Source organism: Perissodus microlepis, chromosome 5 (assembly GCF_051167445.1).
Source record: "Perissodus microlepis isolate ML-2025 ecotype Zambia chromosome 5, ASM5116744v1, whole genome shotgun sequence".
Classification (NCBI taxonomy): domain Eukaryota; kingdom Metazoa; phylum Chordata; class Actinopteri; order Cichliformes; family Cichlidae; genus Perissodus; species Perissodus microlepis.
This window is the reverse complement of record NC_140465.1, coordinates 16688766-16716765: the sequence shown is the minus strand read 5'-3', so window position 1 is coordinate 16716765 and position 28000 is coordinate 16688766. Positions and strand designations below refer to the sequence as shown.

Below are 28000 nucleotides of genomic sequence, written 5' to 3'. Positions count from 1 at the left end.
TTACAACCATGAATTCAGTTTAATGATTTTTTTTAATATATATAATTTTACTTAGACTCAACATTTAGGAATCCCAGACTTGAACCATTTATTATTATTATTATTTTTTTATTAATCTACGTTTACAGCAACGTTTCAGTATCCTAATCCTAAATAACATTTATCACATTTGAAGACATTTTTTATTGCAGTTGACAAGAAAAGTTAGCAGGAGTGCTTAAAGTATTGCTACAGTTTCCATTTCCTAAAGCTTCCCTCTAAAGTTTCGCAAGCCAACAGTTTTCACTGGGATACTTTGGGTGATGCAGATTGGAGCACACGAGGCAGAGCAGACAAACAAAACATTTTTATCCCAACACAAACCTGCAACACTGTCAAAAAAACTTCTTTTGCATACAACTTCTCATCTGTGCATGTGGTCCTTTTTGCTTCAATGCTGGTGTCTTTCATCACACTGTTTCCACTTCATTCAGATAGTGGTGAAATGCAGTCTTTTTAATGTGCACAAACTGCAATAGAAGCCATGAGTCAACGACTGTCCTGCTGTGCTCGGCATGTGAAAGTCAGTCCATTAAGACACTGAAAATTTTCTGTTTTGCACAGTATTGTGTAGATGATAAAATAATGAAGACATTTTTCACTTATATTTCTCACCGCTTGTGTGCTTTGTGAGACTTTTATATACACGATCTGTGATGACTTGGGGATAATCAGAGGATGATCAGAAAAACAGTTTAGGGGATTTAAGAGACTTAGCACGGGTATTTCCTCTTGTTCTCTGTTTCTTATAAAGTCTAAGCTTGTGTTTCCTCTTAAAACGCTAAGAAAAAACACCAAGAGCTGCATAGTGCATCTGTAGCCAATGATCTATGATTACCATTACTTCATAATCACTTCTGCTTTAAGACTTCCTGTGAGAACTATGTATTTCCTGTTCTTCTTATCACTCCTTATTTCTGTAGACCTGACACAATACAGACAAACGCCAGCTCTGAAAATGTTTGCCAGAAACTGCAGACATTGTATCAACACTGTGGGCACCTTTTTCTTTTCATAGGCTACAAAAGCAAAAAATAAAAATAGAAAAAATTACAGTGGTACAATCCACTATACTTTTACAGCTACAGTATGGATACCAGCTAACATCAGAGGCAACTACTACACCTAACTGCAGCAGGCATGTTTGTTAACGTTTGGATATGTAATGAATCCTTGCAGATGAACCATAAACTTAAGAGAGGTAGGGTTTTCAGTCCAATGTAGTGGATCTTATGACAGATGCAGGTATTTAGTCAGCTGCAGACTGGAGGATGCTGAAAGAAGTCCATGCTTGATGGAAACTGGAGAGGATGGAAACATATATTTTGCTACACGATGCGCCATTAAGAGCCATGTTCATGTTTTTATCATCCTGAAAAACCAGCTGGAGAAACACCAGCTGGTTTGGCTCTTGATGGCACGCGGTTGCCGGCCTCCGATTCACAGTGTGCTTCTTCCTGATTTGTCCTCGCTCTTTCAGCATTAATAAGGAGTGAAGAGGATTGGACCGTGTGTGGTGCGGATGGGTCCTGGGGCTGGCCTCAGCAGGCTGAGGGGTGTTCCCTGTAGGAGGTGGTGATGAGGGTGAGGATGAGGATGGGAGGCTGGGCCGGGAGGACGTAGTGCCAGCTGATTTGAGGACGCTGCTGCTGCCATTGCTGCAGCAACAGCCAGAGGATTTGGTAAAAGTCCAGCCCCTAGGGTTTTTGGAAGTTCCTTTAAAAAACAAACAAATAGAGAAACGACTTGTTGATCCTTTTAAGATTAAACCTAAATGACGATGAATTTATGAGGGAGAAGTGCTGCATGTAAATAAAAATGAGCACGTACCATAAAGTCTGTGCGCTTCTTGTGCCGACTGAGAAGAGGATTAGGTTTCCCTGCGACTCCATCGCGGTGCCTCCGGCTAGATATATGCTGGAACATTAAATTTAAAAAAAAAAAAATCAGATATGGGATTTCTCGTCATATAATTCACTCAGGATCTATTTTGAGGTTTCTTCCTCACCTGTTTAAGCTGCAGCTCAGAGTTGACTCTGACGTTGCAGATCTCACAGTGGAAGGTGCGTTCCTGAGTGTTAGAGTCAGAGGAGAGCTCCCCTCCCTGCTCAGGGCTGGGTTTGGGACCCAAGCGTGGGTAAGCTTTAATCGGTCCCAGTCCACTTCGAGCCTCCAGAATAGTTTTGTGTTTGGTACCTGGGAACAACAAAAAGAATACTAGAGTGAGCATCTTCCAGGATTTTTTCCCCTCCAATGTTTTTCTCTGTTGCCTCTTTGTTGTTGTTTGTCTGATGTTTCCAAGAGCAAGAGTGTCCCATATGGATAAGAAGTTGTTCAAGTGGTTGAATAAATAAGCTTTTTAAACTTCCAGAGGATTATGTAACAAGACTAAAAGCTCCAGAACAGCCAGTAAATGGACTTTATGATAGAGAATTGAGTGAGAAAATATTAAGTGTAGGTGCTGTGTGTTAAGGTTTTTATCAATTGCCATTTACCATGTTTTAACCTGACATTCTCACCACTAAGTGGCAGTAACGCAGCTGCTTCACGTCTTCAAGCATGACACTCAGCACAAGTGAAGAATAACTTCTAAAGAGGCACGCTTCAGTGTTTCTGAAGACGCTTCTGAAAGCTGCACAATTTGTCCACTTCCCCTGGGACTGACCTTTGTTGTGTGCCTCCAGTTGTGAGAGGGAATTAACAGCCACTTTGCAAAGGGAGCAGTAGAGAAGCTTTTTGGCTTTCTCTTCCTCTGACTCTCCTGAAGATGGGCTGGGTGCTGGGGACGGGGTGTCAAGAAGACCAGCTGCTGCTGGTGCTGCTGAATCCGCAGAGGGTGTACTGAGGGCTGCAGAAGGGGAAGGAGACGGTGGCAAAGGCGTGTTGACAGAAGGCAAGAGGGGGCACTCTGTATCTGCTGAGCTTGGTGTGGAAGTAGGAAGGCAGCTAGGGGTTGACGGTGACTCTTTAGAGTTGGGACAGGACTGATTGTCATCTGAAAACAGCACAAAGATCTCTTGTTAGTGAATAATTTAGGAAAAAACAAAATCAGCAATAAAATGAACCTTCTGACTCTCCTGATGTGAAAATATATTTTTTTAGATAAACCAGTTTGCCAATACTTTCACTTTACATTTCATGACACGTTCCTGTATTTGAGAGGCGATGCTCACCCTGTTTATTATTGTTAGGATCAGGCTCAGGGCTGGATGGTAAAGGGCCTGGAGGGGAGGGTGAAGCAGGAGGGGGATGGTGTTGCTTGTCACCATCTTGGAGACGGGTTGTTTTGGAAGTCTCGATACCCTTCACCCTTCGAGCATGACGGTTCCCTTTATAGTGGGCTTCTGCCTGGCTCTGAAAAACAAGAGCAAAGCACATGGCACTTTAACATGGCATGTTCAAGTCCTTATTTCCAAATGCCCACCACCTTGGTTGTCTTTTCTCCATATTAAACCAAGCAGACTCTAATAGATCATCAAATGAGGTGTCTACAAATAAAACACACACATAGTAAACCCTAATCAAACAAAATAAGAACATGTTACATGCATTTGGCATCTTCACATAGGCTTATTAAATGTTATTTACCATCTTGCAATCTTGTACCCCATTTAAATCTTTGGTATGGAGACTAGAAACATCTCAATCTTCTTTCAAGTTTCTGTATAAGTGCAGAAACATGCATAGTTTGAGGCTGAAGGAGTAATGCAGCGTCTGTTGAGCTGTTTTTTGTGACGGGTGATGGTGCACCACTGATGAGGCAGTCAGCAAAGATTAGTCTCCAGAATATTCTTGTCTTCCTTCAGCACTGCTGTAATCACAGCACTGGGCTGCTGAGCTGATGATGATTATTGAGCGGTGGGATAATCTGAAATGGGCTGGGGGGATGTGGGTGAGGTGTGACAGTTGACAGTCAGTTGCTGGGCGAAAAGTTTGCATCCACGAGTGTGCACTTAAGAGGATCAGTTCCAAGCTGATCCTCCAAGGGAGCATAAAGAGGTATGGGCATTTAAAGATCTACTGTGGGGATGTCGGATTTTACATTTCAGTTTTCAGGATGCAACAGGAAACAAGTTATCTATTATAAGTCTGCCATTTCCTCACTTCCTCCCACCTACGAAGTGAAGGATTCCCTGGAAAACACACGGATTTAACATGTAATGTGTGCACTTTCACAGCCATATCAGAGCTGCATTAAGGTTCCTTTTACAGACATTTTATATGTCAGTTATATGACTTCATCACTGAGGCTTTAATTGCTAAAAAGTCACAGAAAAGACAATATTTCATGAGCTTAACACTTTCTACATTAGCCGTACTTATTTTAGTTGTAACTGTTTATTTTTTAGAGCATTGAAGTCACAGCTTATTCTTTTGAGCTTTCAGTGTAACCGGCAGCTATTCAGACCATAACTGTACAAGTTCCTGTACTAAAAAACCTCTCTACAGATTCTGCGTATTCATAAACACTATCTTTTCTTTTTTTTTTGGTAGAGGTTAAGGTTTGCGGTTACAATTATTACAAATATGTCCGCTGGGCACTAACCTCAATGCCCTTACTTTCTGCCTCATTACACAAAAGGTTTGCTGTGCTGGTATTTAACTTTAATCATGTGGTGCATGATTTACATCCGAAAATATTCCCCGCTGATACGGAAATCAGTGTAAGCCTCCAAGTTCAGATATTAATGTCCATGTCACCATCAAGTGAAATCAAAGGAAAGGGTGAGGTGTTAGGGTACAAATATAGTTCCTTTAAGCTCCTTATTAATACAGTAATATGACACTGTGTGTGTGACTCTATGTGCATGTGTATGCTCATGCAAACACGTTCTGGAATTAGATCTGTTTCCTTATGTCAATAGAAAGGCTGAGAAACCCACATGAGGCGTGTGCCAGGTACATGTTGGGGCTCTGAGGCAAAGGGTCGACTGGGACGTGTCCAGCGTGCCTCTGTAAGCCTGTGGTATTAACTGCCAATGATAGTTACCCATATAGCCCTCATCCTGATTGGTGATGACAGAAAGGCAGATATAGCTCTGCTTGTGTAACTCTACTCCCCCAGCTGGTGCTTCCCTGCAATTAGGCAGGAGATGAGGGGCCTACAACTCGACAAACAAAGGACAGTAGAGAGCTGAAATAGCCAGTGGCCTCTCTTGTTGTAACCCAGGCTCTGTGCTGCTGGCCTTCATGTTTTGTTTTGTTTTGTTTTGTTTATCTTTATATGCAACCCAACAGTTTTCTTGCTGCTTGTGCTTTGATACTTTCACTGTCCTAATGACCTTCAATTTCAAGAAATCAATGAAGGGCTGCCATCCATTCATGCATAAAAAAATCCTGACAGCATCAGAAGTGGGGGCACAGTACATTACAGGATCCAAAGCAATTGATGTCAATGAGGGGTTTTTATGTAAGAAGAAAGGTAAATAATACAGCATATGATAAAACAGAAACTATGTTTTAGCAGGTGAAATGGATGGAGAGAAGCTGAGTGAGAGCCAACAGAAAGGAGAATTTAGATGAATGAAGAAGTGGGAATGGGATTTAAGGAGAAAATGAGAGCAAGTGAATGTCCCTAAAATCCTTTTTCTCTCTAAGCAGGATGTGCTTTGATGTTTTATCTATAAACCGACAAAAGGCACTGAAAGCAGATAGAGCTGGTCTAGCAGCCAAATCTACTGAGGACAGACAGCAGTGACAGGAAGAGGGGGTGGAAAGAGGCTTGAGAGGTGAAGAGAAAGACACGGTATAGAGTATACCCCCACAGAGGGAGAAGTGGAAACATGAAAACTGATGAGGAAAAAGAAAAGACAAAAGTTGCCAGACGGATAGGAGACGGTAATGAAACATGATTTTGTATTTGCCCGAGGAGGACAAGGAGAGATGGGGAAAGGGAGAGAGGTGTCCAGCATGTTACAGCAGTGGTGACGATGGCTAATGCAGCATGGTGTGACGTCAACCTTGCAGCAGAGCAGAGCTGAACACACTGGCAGGCTAATCTGTCCTCTGTGGCCTTAAATGAATTGTGGTGTTATAATTACAGCATGTGGGACTACAGTGGCACAGCAGTGATAGGCACCTGACTCCCAGTGACCATCATCAACAAATTGCTTTTGCTTCGTATTCCCTTAAGAGCCACGGCACAGACCAGACAGCATGAGTAAGCCAAGTACGGCACTGTAAGTAGAGTATTCCTTCATTATTAAAGAATGTCCACTATGCTTTAAGCTCCCAGACTCTCAGGTTACTCTGGAAAGTGTTGTAGAGCTGCAGCAGAGCAGATGCACACTGCCAGCTCATGAGTAAAGCAGCAGGCTGGACAAACAGGTGGCTCAGAATTGGAAGTCCCGGGCACACGATAAGCCACGCACACACACCTGCACGAGCATTTTCATACATGCACATTTCAGTGAACACACAGGTATGCAAATGAGAACATGGTGAAGAGAATCAAAACACTTCCCTATTACACGTACCCCACCCCCATAATAATAATGATAATGTCGACCATGTGAGAACACGCAAGGTTTGAGCAGGGGAGATATAATTAAGCGGCCCCTCGCAGAGAGAACGGGGCAGTGTTACACAAGTTTCACATGACTCCCTCCCTGCCTGTGTCCTTTACACACCACTGCATTTAGAGTGAAAGTATTTAGCACTTGGTCCCTGCAATCCAATCATATTTTTAGCCAGGCTTGTATATCAGGCTTTTGTTTGATTTCTGCTCATGTTTTAGGTTAGAGGTTACAGCGGCAAGTCATAAACACCAGGATTTTTCCATCCTTGAAAGCTCTGTCAGTGTCGAATGCATCGATCATTCAAATGCAGCCCCAGCGTTTTGTTGACAAGACAAGATATTTGCGTCTTGAACTGACGTGTTTTTTATTTCTGGGATTATTTCACTTTTTGCACATATATTGGTGTTAAATAAATACAAAAATGTAGAGATACAGCTTGAGAAGAAGTGTGCTCACCAAGAAATGGTCTGTCCAAATACATATTTTTTCATGCAAAGAAAGTCCTATATCATTAAAATGTATTCCCTGTGCTCACTCACTGTAACAGACCCAGCAGTAGACAGGCGCAGACTCATCGGTCATGTCATCCAGTAGCTGCCCACATTATGAATGATTTGCTTTTCAACTTCAGTTAACACTACTGCCTCCTTAATGGGGGACACTCCAATCTTTCCTCTAAAGTTTCATCGCTTCAGGCCTCTTTTATTTCAGCCCCCCTTTCCTTGTGTTGGCATAGGCGCCGACTGTTAGTCATAACGTGCCACAAATGTGCCCCATCAGCAATACAGAAACTTCTAGGACTCCATCCTCCTGCTTTACTGTAACCAGCAAACACATCGTACAAATGTCAATTACAGCCTCGTCAGAGTGGGATAAAGAACAGTTATAGTCACAAGCTTGCTGTCAACAACTAAGAAATGTTTTTCAGACTTCAAAGTTCATCAAAATCTGTTTGCACAAGTTAAAAAGACAAGTTTTTGGATAATCGGGAGCTTATCTGAGACAACATTCCTTTGAAACTTTAATACTACTATGTGTGTGAGAATTCCAGCAGAAGTGAAGCAAGCAGGTATTTCTCTCTCTTCCTCCCCCCACACTTTTTGGTGGACAAGCTAAAAATGGAGCTGCTAAAGTGTGAACTAAGTTTTCACCTTCTCCAGCTGTGCAGTCAATCACCAACCAACTTCAAGTCCAGACTGCAGACTTTTTAGGTCATGTGCAGTGAGTGCAAGTTCAATTCTGGATTGAAGTAATTCCGATATTCATTATTTTAACATAATGTCTTTAACCAACTAAGTTTCTATTAACCCCATCCTTTTATTAAAATCCTGCAGCAACACTACTCAAAATTCTTGAAGCAAACCTTCTGAAATAATGGGCTAACAAGCCTGGCACGCAAAACTTTCCCAAATCCAATAAAAACTAGAAGCAGAGGTGTTAACATAAGACTAAATTTTATTATAGAAGCATTCAGCACTGGTTTCCACAGTGTGGTAAAGCACTCTACAGTGGATGTGCAAATCTTGAACAGCCACCACAGACTTAAGCTTTTAGCTATTTAATCTAAAGGTCTCTGCATAAAAGGACACACAGGTGCTGATGTAGCAGGTTGAGGAACAATCACAAGTGTGCTTGATTAATAATCCAGGTAAAACTAGGATGCTTTTGCGTTTGAGTGTCACTTTTTCCCCGGCATCCTGCTCACCTAAGCTAAGCTATTAGAAAAAAAAAAAAAGCTGCTGTTTGTGTTGTGAATTTTGGAAGTGGTCAGTTAGTAGGATTTTTATGGCCATGAAAGCAAACCCTGTTCTGGAACTGCTTAAGGTGCCATACCTCTGAGTTGAAGCGTATTTGACAGACGTTGCAGGAGATGATTGGCCGCTTTGTCTTCATCATAGGTGGCCCAAAGGTGTGCGTCATCACAGCCTTTTGGACAGGGTCCATCTGAGGAGAGACAGCCCAGAGGTCACATCAAAAATTCAACACCACAGGAGAAATTCAGAGGCCAGTGCTTCTCCTAACTGCAGTGCACTCAAAGGTGCAGCCAAGTGAATGTGGATGAGAGAGAGAGAGAGAGAGAGGCGCTGAAGAAAAAGTGCAGGTGAATGACAGCCTCTGAAGGGGAAGAAAGGCTGGGAGATAAAATAGAGTTGGGGAAGAGGGAAGTGAAGAGGGAGCAGTGATTGATGCGGACAGGAAGGTGTGTGTTTTCTCTGCAGCAGCTGGTGCTGCTGTCTGTGCCTGAGTTCTTGGGTGCCGTTCAAACGCTTTAATTCATGTTAGGGTTAGAGGGGCCTAATTACAGACTTGCAATCTCCAAGAATTTTACATTGTTATGTGTGCAGAAAAAAAAGCTCCTTTTTTTAAACCTACATACCAGTGTATTACAAGAAGCAGTAATTTCTCCATGCAGTACTCTGAAAAGATGGAAACTTTTCTTTGGATTTTGCTGCATTTTAGATGATTGTTTTTTAAGCAAATAACAGCGGAGTAAAAGGGGTAAGGGGTTACCACAAGATGAGACATTAATATCATAGCTACAGGCAGACATGTGATGAGTTCCAAAATAATAAAAATATGACTCTTAACTTAAAAAAATATGAATATATATATCCAAAAGTTTATTCTGTTCATCTGGACGAAGCGTTTTCAGTGGGAGAAACGTTTCGTCACTCATCCAAGTGACTTCTTCAGTCTCTATCTTTTGACTATTTCTCCAACTTTTGGAGATTTACTTACCTGGATGATTGAGCATGCATCAAGACATGCATATATATATAATACCCATGTTTGTCATTTCCAGATCAAGGAAAAATATGCCATGTCATACTCTTTACTGCCTCATTTTTAGACAACTGCATTGGAGTCGTGTGAGCTCTCTGACCCTTTGGCAGGGTTTGGAAACCGCAGTGCTGGGTGTTGCCCTCATTAAGCAGCCAAAACTCCACTGTGGTTTTACTCCACCTCTCATCTCCTTCTCAGACTGGATGCATGCTGCCAAATGAGAGACTGTTTACACTGTGAAGCTGCAGGCACCAGGGGAAATGGTGTAATTGGTCTGAGGACTTAAACTGGGTGTAAATCTATTGTTAGAAATATTTACAGACTTAACGTCTTTCCCCCTCTTGCCTGTGACGTCAGCTCTTCGGTTTATCTTTCGACTGTTTTGTGCTTTTCATGTGGAGACCTGCAGCACCTCCAAATTTGTTTTGTTTTCATCTGCTCAGTTGTCCGTGTGCCAGCGCTGCGTCTGGGTGAGCTCAGCGCTCAACCTGTCTGTTGTGCATGTGGGTATGTATCTGGGGCCTTTTAATGTGTGCGTGTGTGTTGTGTCTTTCTCTGTAGTCTCCCATCACTGCGTGTCATTCGCTGCCTTTCTTTGACCACCTGTTCTCATCAGGATCTCTTTCTCTGTCCCAACTCTTATGACCTCATTAACCTATTACTCCACTTTTCATCTTGTCTTTCACTCTAACTCTCCTCGTGTAGTCGAGCTTTTTCTGCACCAGTAATTCACACTTTATAGATGCTTCCCACATATCTGGCTGCATATAAACCTTTGCTTTGGATGCACCACATAACCATATAGCTTAGCTGACAGAGAGCTTAAAGAATCTTTAATTGCAATCAACAGCAAATAGATTGGTAGAAGCATGCCCATTAAAGTTGATTTAGATAATATTTCATAATAAAAGGCTGGAAGCGTTTCATGATAGGATTGCAAAGCATCTTTGTTGAAAGAGGTGATGTTTTACATTATAGGACACAGAGTTCTATTCAAAAATATATCTTCAGTATCTAATGGGAGCATCAAAAACACTTTAGGAAGCAACTTCACCAAAACTGGTTAAGTAGCCGTGCAAAGGTTTTTAGATTTTGTCTGTGGATCCCTGGTGTTTTGTTGCTTTAATCAAGAAAACTAAAGAAGACAGCTAGGTACATTCTTGTCCTCCAGATTGTGTCCTGCATTTCTGCTTTGCTCATCAGTGCAGCAAAAAAATTAAATTTCTGCTACAGGGGCTTTTGCAAGTCATCATTGAGAGAAGATAACACCGAAATCATCAGCTTAATGTTGATGGAAATTGAGGAACAGATATGTCACCTGCTTAGTGTAAACGAACGTCCCTTTCCAAACCGAACGCAGTTAAACAAGAACACGATGTCAGACTGAATTATGAAGTGAAACCAAATTTGCACTTGAAGTTTAATTATCGAGCTCCCGGCAGTCAACAAGGCTGTCTGACATGGGAATACTGAACTCCTGGCTGAAGGTTGTTTTCTACAGTATTAAACAAGCTTTTATAAAATATAAATACATTGCCTGGATGTGGCTCTTGTCCTCTATGTTGCATAACACAAAACTGGCTTTGCTGTTAACAAGTTATAAAATGTTTCTGAACGCAGCACACGTCCTCCTATAACAACAGGAGGACTAAGGAGTTGGATCTAACTAAAGCCACTTTCACACGTGAACATTACAAAGACTCTGTTAGACATTTGTGTTCTCACATGCACCTGTGCTGGCTAATGTCTAGAGAAGTGTGAGGGTGCAGCGCATGTGTAAAAACAGCTTGATAGTTAGTGTATGTCAACATCTGTTTTTATTTCTTGTGCAGAGCAGTGTAGCTCTTGACTCTCTTATGTACTGTAGTACAAATTTACTGAGAATTCATTTTCCCCAAAAAACTAAAAAAAGCCAGCTGTGCCACCTCTTCAGAGCCTCAGCAACTCTGCTCTATTCAGTCCTTTTGAAAATGTCCCAGCAGCTAGTATGAGAAATTCAAAGGCAGGCACCCAGATGAACAGTAGCATTTTTATGCCTAAATTAACTCTTTTTTTGTCATTGTTTGGACCCTATTATTACCATAATTATGTGAATTGAATGGGAACAGCAGATTGTTACCATGGAAATGTGTATTTTTTCCCCGCTGAAGTGTGTAAAATAAGGCAGTCTTCATTTTTGTAAAACTGCCTGAATTGTTTTGGACTAATGACCTAGGACTGCGTGGCTCTAAAGAGCAGTTTAAAGAGCTCTTACCACACAGCGCAGTACTGTGCAGTCTCAGTGCAAGAAGGCTGGACCTACTGTAGGCTCTGCAGAATGTTAAGTATTTGGAAATTGCCTGTAAACCTGGTGAGGTTGACCTGACTCCAAACAGGACCATAACTCAGTTTGAAGCAATAATCACTGTAATCAACTGTTTTTGTCAGTTTGCCTTTCACTGTGTCCTTTAAGCTCCTGCAGCCTCTTATCTTATATGATGACAGTAGATGTTGAAGTGACTCACACAGAGTGCTTTAGTATTGTAGACTTGTAGAAATTTTTACTGTGCAGACAGAGAATGATTTGCATGAAAGTGCTGTGGAATTAGTGGCCACACTCAATGCCCTTGATGATAAAGGATGAATCATAAACCTGCACAAGGGTCATTCTGCCCGAGTTGACTGATTGTGTGTGTGTGTGTGTCTGTGGGTGGTGCTCGCCCGTCCCCTTTTGTCACCACAATGACCTTCACATGAAACCCAATCTAGAAATGTGAGGGAGGTGGAGAAAATGCTGACTGTGGAGAACAGCCCGTGCCTCTTATACGATTGATTAGCTGTAACTCATTTTATTGCTGTAAACCACTCGCTTGGGCATTTTCTCAATTATACTGAAACTCACTGTGCTGAATAAAAAGCAAACAGCTGTCACCTTATTATTTTGTATTAGACACTATAAATCCCTTATCAGTTTATCACTTGTCTTCACTCACGAGGCTCCGGAGCCACAACTGAATACCAACTCTGTCTCCTGTTAAGTGAAACAAACTGATAACAAATCCCAGGCGCTGCCTGTGCGCATATGCACAGGAATGTCTGTGAGCACTCACTGTGTTAAAGTTGTGGAAGAGGCCGATGCTGGCTGGGTGAGGCGATTCCAGGGGGAACTGGAGGAACGGCTTCATATCCAGTGGAGGTGGGATGACAGGTGGGCTCCTGAGGAAGGCAGGGACAGGCCCTGGGCGGTTTACACCTCCTGCGGTAGATATGCAAACAATGATATTAAAAAACCTATAAATAATTACATATTCTAGTAAAAGACGGCAACCATAAAGCGTTCTTCTTAAAGGAGCAGTTTGACCTTTTGGAAAACGAGCTTACACCAGGGATGTCAAACTAATTTCACATGGTGGGCCACATACAGCCCACTTTGATCCTAAGTGGGCTGGACTTGTGAAATCCCCCCTTTCTGTCACTGTAAGGAAGTTTAACTACACAGTTAATCCCTGTAATGTCTTAAGATAAGAAAAAGAAGTAAAGTCTCAATAGTATGTCTCATTTTTTAAATAAATGCTCTTGTATAAAATAAAACTGTAAGTAGTACTCTTAAAGTGTAAGAAATAAATGTGTAGCTCATTGCCCACACTGTCCTTTTATTATAAAAGAAAGTTTTTGTTAATTCACAGAAAAAGCTCTTTAAAATTTCTTGATGCTTGCTCAAACGTCAAGGCAGGAAAAAACAAAACAAAACAGGGACTCTTCAGTGGTCTGACTTCATCATCAATACCAGATCTGCGCCAAGAATTAATATTATGACACTTCATTAATGAGTTTTTGAAATGATATCATGTTGGACGGGTGCCGCCATTAAAATCAAAGCAGGGAAGGAACTCTGTATATAACTCTGAACTCTGAGCTGTTTTTTTCCAGAAGTGTCAAAACATATCCAACAATCTTACAACAAGTTCTAACACATCTTTTCTTTCACTGTATCAAAACAAAATCCGGTGCTTCCCTCATCCTCTGTGCCTTTTTTCACATTTGAACCCCACTCATCACCCAAACCTCTCCTCTCTTTGCTTTTGCTGCTCACTTTTCTCTCAGTAGTAGTTCAGCAGCACTGAATGCCTGCACTTGAAGACTTTTCTGTGATGGGCAGGAGAGCTAAGCTCCTTAAGCCTCGCAGCTCGGGTGCTGCAGATATCTGTCTTTTCTCCATTTCTCCCAGTGTCTCTCTGTCTCTCGCACCGAGCACAGTTTTCTATCCTTATTTCATGGTCTCTTATTCTGTTTGCCTGGCTCTCTATCCCTCATCTGTACTTCTTCTCACTCCAGCACCAGTTCTTCCATTCCTCCTTCTCATCATCATCCTCTTTCTGTTTTCCACTTATGCTTCCACTACTTATTCTTCTCCAGTGTAAAACCAGCAGGACACTTCAGGCCCAATCTAGCTACCCAGAGAGAATTTGTATAATCTTTTCTCTTGAGATTATATGCAGTCATCTCCCTTTATTGCTGCCTCTTTGTGATGACTAGGCTCCTTAACAGTTTTGTTAGTTTTGAAAAGAAAATTGGTCACTTGTCAAAACGAGGGGAAGAAAAGACTATTTTGGTATCAGAGGAGGCTCCCGTCTCTGACAACAGGGGAGACATAAATAATTTACTGTCAGGATCAGAAATAGATGGAGGGGAAAGTCTTTCCTTTTGGCATTCCTCTTCAGGGTGTTTCAGCGTCCTTGGGAGGCTGTGACAGGTAAAGCTCAGCTGTAGCTATTGTTAATCATGTGTGAATACTTTTACATGTGCTGCATGAGAAGGAGAGTGTTTGATATTATGGGGAAAAAATAGGTGTAAGGCTACAGGTTGCAGTTTAAATGTCCTTCAGACATAAAGCCCACAGTTCAAATGGTGGCCATTATCACCTCTTTAAAACAAACGCAGCAAGATTTGTGAAGGATTAAAAAAAACTGGAGTGACACATCTCATTTCAGACGACATACCATCAGGTAGGCATGAGTGACTGCCCAACAACAGATACTGAGAGAAGGAATATAAACATCTATCTGTCTATATATCTAGCTTGCTAGTTATATTCCTTCCTTTCCTCCTTCTTTCTTAGCAACAATTCTCAGTAGGCTGTTTAAATGATGCTCAACTGGTACTGTGAGGCCCAAATATGCAAAAAGTTGCACAATTAGACATTAACCAGGGCAGCGATGGATCCAAGGTTTGAAGCCGATTATGTTAAATTGTGACGTTGCCATTTGAATATTGCAGCAGAGCTTTAGACTCATCAGACCAGACAATGATTTTCCAGTCTTCAATTTTACAATTTTGGTGAGCCTCAGTTTCCTGTTCTTAGGTGACAGGAAGCAGGACTCGGTGTGGTCTTCTGCTGCTATATCCCATCTTCTTCAAGATTTAACATGTGGTGCTCTTCTGCATAGCATATGTGGAAAGAGCGGTTATATCAGTTACTGTTTCCTTCATAGGCTGCTCACTGGATCTGACACCAACAACCATGCCATGTTTAAGATTACTTATATCACCTTTCTTCCACATTGTCATTCGATTCACACTTCAGCAGGTCGTCTCGACCATGTCTCGACCATGCGAATAGCTGATTAGATATGCTTTCATGAAGGTTACGTGTACCTAATGAAGTGGCTGGTGAGTGTAGATGGGACAGACCTGTCACTGTATTACGAGGTCATTACTGGTTGTGTGGCTGCACAGGAAAGAGACTGTCTGAGGCCATGAGTGTGTGACCCTCTCGGTTCTCATTCACTAGTTTACAGCATGATGTTCCGTTTGTGAAATATGGTCCAATTTATTAGTCACATGGAAAACTAATCAGGGAATGCCTTGAGCCAAGTCTACTTGGTGATTGACCAGCTGCTGCTGTATGACCATGTGGTGTCTTTGGTTTCTCAGTGAGAATCCCCTTCCACTTGTAGTATCTGGTTTAATAAAAAGAGAAAAAAACAAAATGATGAACGAAAAAATAATCGAGTTGAAGCAAGAGCTCATAAACCAGTGGGAGGTGTCCAAGTGGCTGCACCCAAAGCAGTAGCATTAGTAGCTTTTTGAGAACTATTTTCAGACATGGATTAACACGAGGCAGCAGGATGTATTCACAGCCACAGGACTGCGTTTGTGTAAATGAGAAAAATGTTCATGAACATACCACCAAGCTATTTTAGTGGGCGGGTGCTAGGGTTACAGTTACATGCAGCATACTGTAAATAATACTTATTTCAAGCATCAGTTCACCACTCTCCTTCTGCCTATTACACTTAAAATTCTGTTTGTTTTTTATTTGATCAAAAGGGTAAATTTAAAAAAGTAGAAACTAAATTGAATGCAATTAAGCACACTTTAATTCCCTGCCAAGCAAATAATAGGACAATAGTGTCTCAGCTGTGTGGAGCGATGGAGAGACATCATCACTGTGTTTCCTCTTGGGCTGGTGAAATGTATTCCCGGCACGTTTCTGGTAAATCCACAGCTCATTTTACGCTATATTACAATTTAAAGGTCAAAGAACGTCTTCTATAATAAATCTGTATTTACAGTGCAGACACAGTAGAGTGCTACATTAAAACAATGCTGCTCATTGTTTTTAGTGCCACGTTCTGCACCAACCAATTCGGCGTGAGCGTAGCAGCATCGTCCCCTGACCTACCCAGCTCCTGAGTGATATACAGTGACATCAGATGAGAGAATGCCACGACCACGCAGGGAGAGAGAGCATTGATTGGACACATTCTGAGGAGCATTAAAGTGTTAAGATGCTGCCAAACTCCATAAATCCAGTTCTCACCATCTACAGCTCCTTTTCTCCACTGAAATGAACAGACAGCACCGTCATCTCACTGCTTCACCCCCCCCCCCCATGCAAATGTTTGTGTGAGAAAGAGATCAATGTCTGTGTAATAGCTTATTGAATTTTTGTGTAGATTGTGCGAGAGAGGTAGTTGGACAGAAATGAAGAGAAGCAGAGGAGGGACAAAAAAAGAAAAGAAAAAGGAAAACAGACAACCAGAGATGGAATCTTATCTCCCCCGTTAGGTGCACACACAGGCGTGCGGTGCACACACCAGTATGCTGTGACTAAGGCTTCTCAAATTGGCAATTCATTTAGCCAATTTAGGTTTAATGATCATAGAGGTAATGTCAATGTCAGTGGCGTCGCAGGAGTCTCTCTGTATTCCCTGCTTGCTTCCATCTTCTCGCTCCATGATGGGACAGGGAGGGAAGGGGACAGGAGATTGTGTGACATGCTGTCTGCCAGAATGAAGTCTGATGAGAGGCAAAGACACTGCAGGCTCCCACCAAAGAAAGAAACCTTTATCCAGGCCCGTTAGCTCCACGCTCAAGAGGACCGGCACACGATGCCAGCCGCGTCACATCTGCATCTAAATGGCCTGCTGTGCACAGATAATTCTGAAATGAGCGTCTGTGGTGGATTAACCAGCCTGCCTCCTGACAAAAACCCTCTTGCTGTCACTGCAGCAGAGACAGAGGCAACTGTGTGGTGGAAGGGTGTCTAATAACCAGAAAACCACTGGGCTCACTGCATTTGGGTTTGGCTTTCACCCTGAGGTTGAAGTACAAAGGAATGCGAGACAGAGCTGATCCAACATTTGGTCGCAGATGACACCATTGGTGTGTCTGTGATTCACGACTAACATTTTCAGTTTTGTAGCTGAAATGCTGAGTTGGTAATTGCCACACTTTGGCAGAGCTGACATTAAAACTAATCCTAGAAAAAAAAAAGAAAGTCATGCAACTGTTTTTAAAGCTCCAACCTTTAAAGAACCACAGTGCTAACTTTGTCGTGAATGCAGAGGGAAGATGGGTCTGTCTTAGTGTCGCATACTGCTGCTGTGAAGGACTGAGCATGAAATCCAATTTACTGCGGCTCAGCTTACCCTCAAGTCAAAGGCAGCTATTTCAACCTAAGCGGGGGGACAGACGACGGTACACACATTCGCATTTGCACACAAACCTTTGTAGTCTGAATAGATGATGCTCTAAAAAAAAGGGTAATTTATGGGCTGGGTTCTGATTAATGTTGTGTTGGTCTGTGTGAGATCTGGAAAGGACAGAGCGAAGAGGAGAGTCAAGTGGTTGAGAAGGAGAACACATTTGATTTCACTCTGCACTTTGTTTTAATGATAGATGCTTTGCGCCCCAGTGGCCAAGCTTAAATGCCGCCTCCTAGAGACCTCTCTGAAGTCCTCTTTCAGTGGAAACGTGTGTGTGTGTGTGTGTGTGCCTGTTATGCAGTGCTCTTGAGATTCCTTAGTCCTTCTGCAGCTCCAGTCTCTGATTTGATGCAGTGTTTGTAATTACCGAAGACTTTTTTTTCTTCCTCTGCAGATTTTTCACTGCTCTCATTAAAATTAAAAATTATTATGTAATGATGCAGGACATTGCTTTGTCTGGATATTATCCTGTAAATTATTTCTCAAGTCTTTTCACAGTCTTTCCCCATGAAGAGGTTAAGAAAAAAAAAGTGATTATCAAGGAACTGGAGATGATAAGCTGAGAACTAATGGCACTGGGCTGAGTGGTTCAAGTCGAGTGAGCGAGAAAAGGAGGTCTGGACAAGGAGGCGAAAGGAAGGCATCAGAGGAGGGGGTGGGGGTTGTGGGGGGAAAGAGCCGCATGTTTTGAGGTGAGTCCAAGGTGACCAGAGGAGGTAAAGAGCCATGTTGACCTGCAGGTTAATGTACAGAACAAAGGCCATCTGCTACCTAAAGGAAGCAGTCGTACTCCATGCAGCTGAACCACAGCGTGGAACATGCTGGTTAAAAACATTGCTTTTAAAATACTGAAAGGAGTCAAGTCAAGTAGGCTACAGCTGTTGCAAAGGGTTAACCTCTGCAAGTCACATGCAAAGCGTACATGGATGAGCAATTTCATGCTATGTCTCTTCTAGTGGGTCAGCTACATGCCATTGCTTGCTTTTGGTAGAAGTCAGTTTAACTGTGTATCAGAGTACAAAGTACCTCACTCCTGTGAGGTGTCTGAGCAATCTGCTTAAAGCTTACCCCAAAGAGTATACAGTAAATATGATGTAGGTCTATGACATCACTCAATTCAGTTTTTGAAGCCTCAACAAGGACTGCATCCATATTGTTTTTCAGAAGTTTATCTTAGAGCCAGAAGTGACAATATATGGAGAAAAAGGTGAGATGCTAATTTGTCAGCTAATGCTACAAGATCAACTAATAGCAAAGATATCTGCTTAATACTATAATTTCATTCACTTAAACTGGAGCTCAGAACTCTTTGATGGTAAAATTAACCACACAGCGAGCCAATTATTTGTCATGTGACTATTAAAATTAGGGGCGATCGTGGCTCAAGAGTTGGGCATTCGCCTTGTAATCGGAAGGTTGCTGGTTCGAACCCCGGCTTTGATAGTCTCGGTTGTTGTGTCCTTGGGCAAGACACTTCACCTGTTGCCTACTGGTGGTGGTCAGAGGGCCCGGTGGCGCCAGTGTACGGCAGCCTCGCCTCTGTCAGTGCGCCCCAGGGTGGCTGTGGTTACAATGTAGCTTGCCATCACCAGTGTGCGAATGGGTGGATGACTGGTTGTGTGAAGTGCTTTGGGGTCCTTTGGGACTAGTAAAATGCTATACAAATACAGGCCATTTACCATTAGAGGAGGGTGGATCAGTCCAAATATTGATTATTGATAGAAACAAATGCTGGCATGGGCATCTGATAGAAACTAGTGCGACAGGATCAATACAATTTTTGTGGTGGTGGAAACAAACTTCCACAGAAACCAACTCACCAAATACTAATATATAGTAATATATGTTCATTGTCTCACTTGCTACTGATTATGACAGGCTTTTCTTTTGCAGTCTTTTCACCAGAAGTGTTCGAGTTTGCTAGCTGTCAGCCAAGAAACTCCTTGGCTGACAGCTATAATAATAGTAATAGTAAAACCAAAGTCTACTTAACAAACTGGAAACAGAAGAGGCATTACTATTCATGTGATGACATAAAAAAGTATCCGTATGTCAGTTAGAAGGTCCACTTCTCCAATTAACAGCACCTTGACCTTTTCACAAGTTTCCCTTTTACCACCTACAAAGTTGACTGATACAGATATTTCCTTTTAAACTATAAGATTTTAATGTTAAAACTGCATCTGTCTATTCAGTCTTTTGCATGGTTGTGTGGATGTCAACATGCTGCATCCTGAAGAGATTTGTTTCCTAAAAAGACTGTTAAACATCCGCCTGTTCTTCAGCTCGTGTCAGGCTTCAGCTCTTTGGGGAGTTGCTGGAACAGCCCGAATCCAACTGCCAACTTTGTCTTTCATTGTGTCGCAGGCACCATTGAGGCTCTACCAGGGCTCTGCAGCACAAAGCTACAAAGAGCAAAGTGAAGGCCATTAAGAGATCCACCAGGACAACATGAACAGCAGCCCTGCCCCACATTATTATCCCTTTTTTCCCTCAAATCATTTAAACACCTGCTGGGTGGTGGAATAATACACTACTGTAGATACAGACATACAGAAACCCGAGAACCAAAAGTACACAGAACACACAAGAGCATCCAAAGCAAACACGTTCAGTAAAAATGCACATACAAAACAATGGCATCAGACAAACAGCAGCCAGATGCATCATCATTTTATAAAAAAGAAAACAGACAAAAGAAAGGAATACTTGATCTTCAATGCATAGAAAAGTCACAGAGAACAAAGTAGGATTGTGTGGTATACAGCTGAAATACATACAGCACAGGTTTTATTCCACAGAAGCAGAAATGACCAGTTGTATTTTGGGATTTGATTGCAGTCTAAAAGGGAGAGTGTGGTTTTATGCTATAGCATGGCCATAAAGCAACACGCAAGGGTAAGATTGAGGCGGGTGGCGCACATAGTGTGCATAACTTCAGAACAATAAACAATAAACAACTGTATGATCAGCCTATGTTCTCATGCTACTTTTGGAGTCCTTAAATCAGTAAATGATAGACATTACTGTTTTGTGCTGTAGATTTCAGAGCATTTAACTGTATAATTATGGTCAACAAGGGCTCCAAACTTAATGACAAATGTGTTATTGCCTTCCAAAATGACATATGAGATTTCCTGATCTAACAGCAACATCACCTATCATTACTTTTGCTGCAGGTTTACAGACTTTAGGCATGAGAAGCGTCTTTGCAAAAATGAAAATTGGTCAATTTGGGGATTTTCAGTAACATTAATTACAGTTTATATACCAAACTGTGATCACAGTTTTCTACCTCAAAGGAGCTTGCAAAGAAAAGCGTCTGGACTTCTTTAAGTTTACTTGACGACGTTTCACCTCTCATCCGAGAAGCTTCTTCAGTTCTAAGGTCAAATGGTGGAGAGTCCCAGATATAAACCTAGTGGGAGTATCCCCCCACAGAGGGACAAAAGGACCCCCTGATGATCTTCTAATCGCCTGAGCCAAGGTGTGAAACTGGGTGTGGGTCCCAATCAGCCAGAGTTTCGGGTGTGTTCATTGTGCCAGGTTTCACAATGAACACACCCGAAACTCTGGCTGATTGGGACCCACACCCAGTTTCACACCTTGGCTCAGGCGATTAGAAGATCATCAGGGGGTCCTTTTGTCCCTCTGTGGGGGGATACTCCCACTAGGTTTATATCTGGGACTCTCCACCATTTGACCTTAGAACTGAAGAAGCTTCTCGGATGAGAGGTGAAACGTCTTCAAGTAAACTTAAAGAAGTCCAGACGCTTTTCTTTGCAAGCTCCTTTGACTACGATGACCTGGATGACTGAGAACCTTCACAGACAGTTTTCTACCTCGTTTCCTGGGTCCACACTTCTGGTCCCCTCTCACAGTTCCACCATCACTCCTCTTTCATTTTGCAGTACTTACAGGTGGGTAAACAAGGCTATTGTGGCCCAGCATCACATGACACACTGTCAGACTAGGCGTGCAAAAAGCAGTGGTGATGAGCATTTTTGCTGTGACATCATACGATACCGCAGATGCTGGTGTCCCCCGAAATGACACACTCTGATTTCACTGTCCAGTGACCCATTTATGCCAGTTTAGACTAGCGTAAGGTTAGGAAGAGTTATGGGTCATTTGTGCGCAATCCTCCTCGAGCAGTTTATATAAACAAATAATAACGATACATTCAGAAACGATATGCCACTTACTGCAGCGGTTTTACTGTTATCACACTGTAATTTAGATAAACAAAATGTAATTTCTGGACTGCATGAGCTCCTTGTGTGATAAAAGGTAGTTGTTGATGTCCTGTCTGAGCTCTGCTGCATTTACTGTCAGCATATAGCCCCGTATAGTCCTGCAGTTCTCAATCCGCTCTCCTCTGCAAGAGTTTCAGGCTTCTTAAACATATGAAATGTGTGTCAGGTTGTTGAACACAGAGTGGCAGCCCTCTGTCTCCATTTAAAATGCCAATATTTTTCACCCTTCATTGCATTGCCTGGATTTAAAGGTCATGTTGTTTATCGGGGTCAACGTGCACCTCTGATTCCTTTGGAGGCCACGGATGAGCGGGGAAAATTCGTCTATGTGTGTCTAGATGTGATGCAAGATGTGAACTTTTATATAGTGCTGACTGAGGTCTTTGCATCAGACTAGAGGAAGCCTTGGCTCACTTTTAAATAAATAAAAACCTCTGGGTCTGAAATATTCATCACAAAAATTACACAAGAGTTACTAAACTGTGTTCTCCACTGCTCTGCATCGAGGGAGATGAGCCAGGTTCGGCACAGTTCTTCTAGTCTGCGAGGCTCACTGTGTCAACATGTTTGGTTTTCCTCCTTTCATCAAAAGACATTAAAACTAGGTGTAAATGATGGACGTAGAGACAGAGCGAAGGGAGACACGGGACTGTAGATCGGTGGAGGCTTTCCCTGTTCATCCCCTCCATCTTTGCTGTTCCTGCCTTTGCCTTTCATGGTTGCTATTTCAGTATCTGGAGCTACTTCTGTCTCTCGAAAAGGAAACTAATACAGTTTATAAAATCCTATCAGCCCATGTTGTTGTGATCATGTGTCAGCGCGTTTAGTGTCTAATGCATGCAGAGTTAAAGCTTCTGCACTGGGAAAAGGATTACCACAAGCTCAAGCTCACACTCAGATCACAGGAAGACTCGAGCAGGGGTAAGAGCAAGCAAACAAAAATAAAGTAGTCAAATATTTAGTCAGCGCACACGTACATGGGACAAGGTCACAGTGGTTAATCAAATCTACTGTGAGGAAAGATGGATTAGTGTTGATAAACGGAACAAGATAAAAGGCTGGAACTGGAAAACATCATCTAAATTATATGTTTCGAAATTATATGCCTCTGCCTCACATGATTGTGTCTAAAGGATGGTTGTTTTAGCCTTTAAATAAAAGTGCAGTGCATGACATTATTGGATGGGGCATTGAAAAGCTACTGTAATATTCTGCAGATTGCAAAACATCAGCATAACTCAACTGACTGAAGTAAATGCGTTTCACAAACATAATCCAAACTCAATTTGTGTACAAGCATACAAAACAGCCTTTATATAGACTGAAGTTGGAGTTCATTATTCTGTTGCACAAAAAATAGCACTCTGTGGCTTTATGGCACACTGCTTTCTTGACCTTTTTATACTTCTTCTTAATGCTGATTTGTCCCCTGACACCTTTGAGCATTATGTTGGAGTAATGTATGTACCGACCACAGGGAAGTGAGCCAGCATTGTTGTTGATCTTAAAAATTCTCCTTTAAAAACTGAATCTAAAAGCCAGATCTCCAGTTTCCAGAATCTGTTCCGTAATGAAGCTTGCTGGCGAGGCGGAGGATTAGACTGATGAATGACATGCAGTCTTGCACCCTGTCAGTGGTTAGTGCTTTTATGCCTTAGGCCAAGAGAAACTGAGATAATTGATCACATAATGCACTAAGTTATTTTATAATGAAGGACTACCTCAGCTTAGGGTCATGTTAGACTGCTTAAAATGAAGACATTTTCATAGGAATTTGGAATATTTCCTTAATCGCCTTAATGTGGTTAAAGGTCTCTTCTCTCATTCATTTTGCAATATTCATGTTTTTTGTGGGATACATATATTTCCTTATTTCCTCTGGAACTGACTAAAATCATCTAATGTACACGAGCTTGGTGAGCGTGAGAGTCAAGTTCTCACACAAAGTCAAATGAACTGGAGCAAAGCGAGCCTGCTCACAAGACCCTACAGATTTCTTTCACACAGGGTGACACATTGATCACGCATGTCAAAGAAAACATCGCATAAATGCATATAAAAAGTTTGCACCATACCTAAGAGATCATCTCATCAGAACAGAAATCTAACTGTGTAGAAGAAAAACAAAATCAATCAGATCAATGGGAGCACGGAGGAGGAAAAAGCCCTCTAATGCTGTCTTACCCAAGATCATGCTGTATTCTCCCACTTCTCTTTCCCACGTTATCTTCCTGCTTGACTCCTCTCCTCTTTGATCAGCTACAAGGACGACTCAAATCTTAAGCGCCCCCCTCTCTGGTTCTCAAAACTCAATGTGGAAAAGACATCCAACATCACAACCTTCACTTTGGTTCTCTACACTGTGTCTTCCCTCCTGCTCAGTGTCCCTCATCCACATTAGATAGTTCTCCTTCTTCTTCTCCTTCAGGTCTCGGCACACGTCTCAGGCAGCTGTTGCCAGAGGAGAAACACAGCAGCCTTGACTGCAACACAGCATGCACTCAATCTACTGCAATGAAGCCTGTAATTTATTCACTGTTATATATTCACTCCAGCAGGAGGAACACCAGAGAGATGGAGGCTTGCCTCACAGGAGGAACCTCTGCACTACAGCATGCCTTTCTCTCTCTCTCTCTCTCTCTCTCCCGCTTTTGCGCGCTCTCTCTCGACCATATTTTTGGGGTTGGGTATAACCTAAAGGCACCTTGCATTTCTAAGCTGTGATTGGTTGGAGGTTTAGCCAATGAGAGCAGCTGGAACTGAACATTTTCTTGGGGTGTTTGAATCAGGACACAGACTGATAATGCTGCTGTCGATTCTGCTCTCTCCTTCTCTCCGTCTCCCTTTGTCTCCTGTTTACTATTGACGACCCCCCCAGCACACATACGCACACACACACACACACACACCTCTCCTCGTCTCACTTTCACTCTCATCGACAACATCTGAAATCTGAAATATGTCTTTGTGCTCTGACAATTTCCTCCTGAGATTTTCCTCTGCTCTCTCCCTCTACCTGTCTGTTGTCTGTTAGGTGTATACACAAAAATCAGCAGTACATTTTGGAAAATGCTGACCGAGTTCACGGTGTTGTTGCAGACAAGTGTGCGAAGAGACAAAAAGAAGAGCGGGCGCAGAGGCGCAGTAGAGACTGACAGCTTGAGAGACTCGATGAAGCATTGTGGGGAGGGGTGGAGAAATTGAGGTTAATGCAGACTGACTCGGGGATGAAAGTGTAAGGTGAGGAAATGTGGAAGATATGGTGAAACAGCAGGATGAAGGAGGGAGCTGACAGCTGTTTGACAGGCAGTGGCAGAGAGTGCTGAATGAGCTTAAATACTAAGCTCACTGCACGCACTCCTATACCAACATTTACCAGAACAATGAATTTAAAGTGTATGCTGTGCTAATGGATGTGCGAGCCTTCGTCAAACACTTTCTCACAAGATCGGGCTGTCACATGAACTCTTTTGTTCGGGCTTTAGGCAACACGATCTGGTCCATTTTTACATAATTAAACAGTCATCCTAAAGTAAGTCAAATAATGCTGCGTGTCAGTCTGTTTGTGTTTAAGTTTGCTTGAACCCAGGGTAGAGTTTGTGTGTGTGTGTGTGTGTGTGTGTGTGTGTGTGTGTGTGTGTGTGTGTGTGTGTGTGTGTGTGTGTGTGTGTGTGATAAGGTTTCCTCATTAGTAGAGTCAGCCTGAATAATGCAGGCAGGTGTATTGTTGTGGCCAATGGGCCAGGTGCTAATATGGCTGTCTGAGGGTGGAGGGTCAGACACAGCATGACTTTAATGGATGTCACCATGGGAAAATGAAATCGGACCTCAGAGCTCATGTGACGAACCATCCCATCTGTGTATGTGTGTGTCTGTGCGTGTGTGTGTGTGTGTCTTTGGGGATTTATGCTAAGTCTTTGCCTTGTTTACTTAATGAAGAGCCTTTCTGGTTTTCGGAGAACAAAAAGTTCTGTCAGTGTGAAAGAATATCTTTGCTGAATTGATCAATTATACAGTGGATTTAATGACAACTCAAAAGGATTATTTAAAATAATTTTTAATCATTATTCAAATATTTCTTGTACATTTATGAAGAAAGTTTACACAGGACTATGTAGTCACTCCATGATTCAGTAGCTTGTAGAACCACTTTTAGCAGCAATAACTTTGTTTTCTGTATAATTTTATCAGTCTGTCACATCGTTGTGGAGGAATTTTGGCCCACTTTTCTTTACAATGCTGCGTCATTTCAATGAGGTTTCCAGGCATTCATTTATGCACCTGTTGGAGTCAAAGTCTGGCATGTGACTGGACTGTTGCAGCTCCTTGATTTTTCTCTTTTTCAGCCTTTGTGTTGTAACATTTGTTGCTGTGCTTGGCATCATTCTTCTGTTGCATGAACCAGTTTCAGTGAAGCTTTAGCTTTAACCTGTAGAGTCTGAGGTGTGGCTCTTGGGTTTTGTGCTGTTTCTCTGAGCATAGCACAGTCTGACCATGGGGTGAGTTTCCTGGGATGTCCAATCCTGGGAAGATTGTGGGATTGTAGCATTGTGGCAAACCAGCAAACTGCCTTAGTACCAACTTGTGTAGAGGTGCTCACACTTGCTGATGATCAGTTAATGAAGTTTGATCAGCTTCTACTTACCCTCTGAATTTCTATGGTAGCAGGAAGGGTGTACTTAGTCTTTTACACGACTCGCATGGCTCCCATTATGTTTAGAATAAAGTATTAAAGTTTTGATCAGTGTTTAGTTGCATACTGTTCATTCAGTAGTCCTGTGTACTGCATACTGTCCCGGGTGGCCATAACTGTATCGACAGATTTGTCGAAAAGTCCAATTTAGGTTTAATCTTTAGCGGTGAGGCCTGAAGTGTTGTGCCAGTCCTCCTCAGATAACATTAGAATAGCCATAAGCATATGCTTGGTAACCCCATACAGGCTATTGTGCCAAACAGACAATGCAGATGAAGTAAATGCAAATTTGTTTGTTTGTTTTTTTGTTCTACATATGAACTACATACTAACTTGAGCTACACTTAGTTATAAAGCTACATAATGTAAAGTGTATTTCTGCTCTGAAGTGATGAGAGAAGATCTACTGAATTTACTGCACCGTGGAGGTTAAAATGGGCGTCGCTTGAATTAACTAAATGACCAACATGCCCTGTATATAAATACACACAAACAGGCACACACAAGGACACACACTGGACTAAACACATGTCTGTGTAGAGTAAAGGGGTAGAGGGCACTTCATCAGCACGTGTGTTGTACATTACAGTGCCCTCTGATGGGGAAGGGGCAATTTATATATGTTAATATTTTAGTGTTATTAAAGCATTTTTTATGTGATCATAAACAAATAATTTCATTTGCACTTACTACATTTTTAACCAGATTTTTTAACCACATCTGTGAAGACAAAGACTTGGAATAACTATGATGGAAGGTAATGGGGATTCAGCTAAGGATAATGTGAGCAGAGGCCAGATGTGCAATCAGTTCCCTCTATGTAAGCACCCAAAAACTGGTGTCTTATACTTCACATGCTATTAACCGAGACGCCAGAGTGCTTTAGATTCTGTTTACTACTACTGCTGTATATATAAAGAATCAGAATCAGAATATGCTGACATTGGGCACACAAGAATTACCCCCACACAGCTCTAGCTGTGACTAGCCTTTCCTCGGGCAAAATGTCTTCACTTTAATAACAAACATTACTGATATTTTTTGCGTGTCCACAAGCTTTTCCGTTCTGCTTATCAACTTGTTTAAGAATGTCAGGGAAAACAAAAAAGTGTTCTGTTCTATCTATTCACGCCAAAGGTTGCTCTCTTTCTTTCTCCTCCTTCTATACACCTTCCTTCTTCCATCATCCATTTCCTGCATCATATCAGTGAAGTGTGTAAAAGGCTGAGGGTCACACCAAGTGTGAGTGCAAAGTCTTATCTGACCCTGCGTGCTGATGTTTGCAGGAGACTGGCCTAACTTTCATCAAAGAGAGAAACCTTCAAAGCCTCGTGTAGCCACTGTCACTCGCTCTTTATTTCTGCTCAGAATATTGCAGTAATGAGGGGATCCCGGCTTACCCAGCCTCTCAGTTCTTCTTAAGCTGATCAAAGGAAGCAAACTCAGGCTGGTGGGAGTTTTTGCATTGCTCAGTAGTCTGTTATGATCTTACCTGAGCCCCACATTGGTTGCTTCTGCGCTTCGCGATGCTCAATGCGATCCAGCTCCTTTGACCAGTAGAGATTCCGGAGGTCAGTGTGTCAGCCAGCGTAAAGTACCACAGAGATACCGTCCTCTTTGAGTGGAATAAAAAAAAGTATGCTCACATTATTGTAGAAATATAAATAAATAAACACTCAGCGTCGTGAGCGCAGAACTGGCACCAGTCAGCTGGGGAGTGAAGAGGGAAATGCTCGGTGC

The 28000-nt window shown here is 42.2% G+C and overlaps 1 protein-coding gene across 2 annotated transcripts; it reads right to left on the bottom strand.

Annotated features, from left to right (window-relative positions):
* Window positions 1-27894, bottom strand: LOC146387005 (zinc finger protein 385A-like). 2 transcript variants are annotated; one of them, XM_084928308.1, is made up of 8 exons: window positions 27753-27894; window positions 12431-12576; window positions 8391-8501; window positions 3213-3393; window positions 2705-3034; window positions 2048-2235; window positions 1870-1956; window positions 1-1755 (listed from the first exon to the last, which is right to left on the bottom strand). In XM_084928308.1, the coding sequence occupies exons 1-8, from the start codon at window positions 27763-27765 to the stop codon at window positions 1522-1524; spliced, it is 1290 nt and encodes a 429-aa protein (XP_084784434.1). In that variant the 5' UTR covers window positions 27766-27894; the 3' UTR covers window positions 1-1521. The 2 variants fall into 2 exon arrangements, with proteins under 2 accessions (XP_084784434.1, XP_084784435.1); XM_084928309.1 differs by lacking the exon at window positions 27753-27894 and adding an exon at window positions 23752-24191.
* Between the last annotated feature and the right edge of the window lie 106 nt (window positions 27895-28000).

Bases quoted from the DNA above. Each gene is read 5' to 3' on its own strand.
- LOC146387005 (XM_084928308.1), bottom strand. The intron at 3,394-8,390 runs GTATGGCACCTT...CTTGTTTTTCAG, and splicing joins AAATACGCTTCAACTCAGAG to AGCCAGGCAGAAGCCCACTA. The intron at 1,756-1,869 runs GTACGTGCTCAT...TGTTTTTTAAAG, and splicing joins AGAAGCGCACAGACTTTATG to GAACTTCCAAAAACCCTAGG.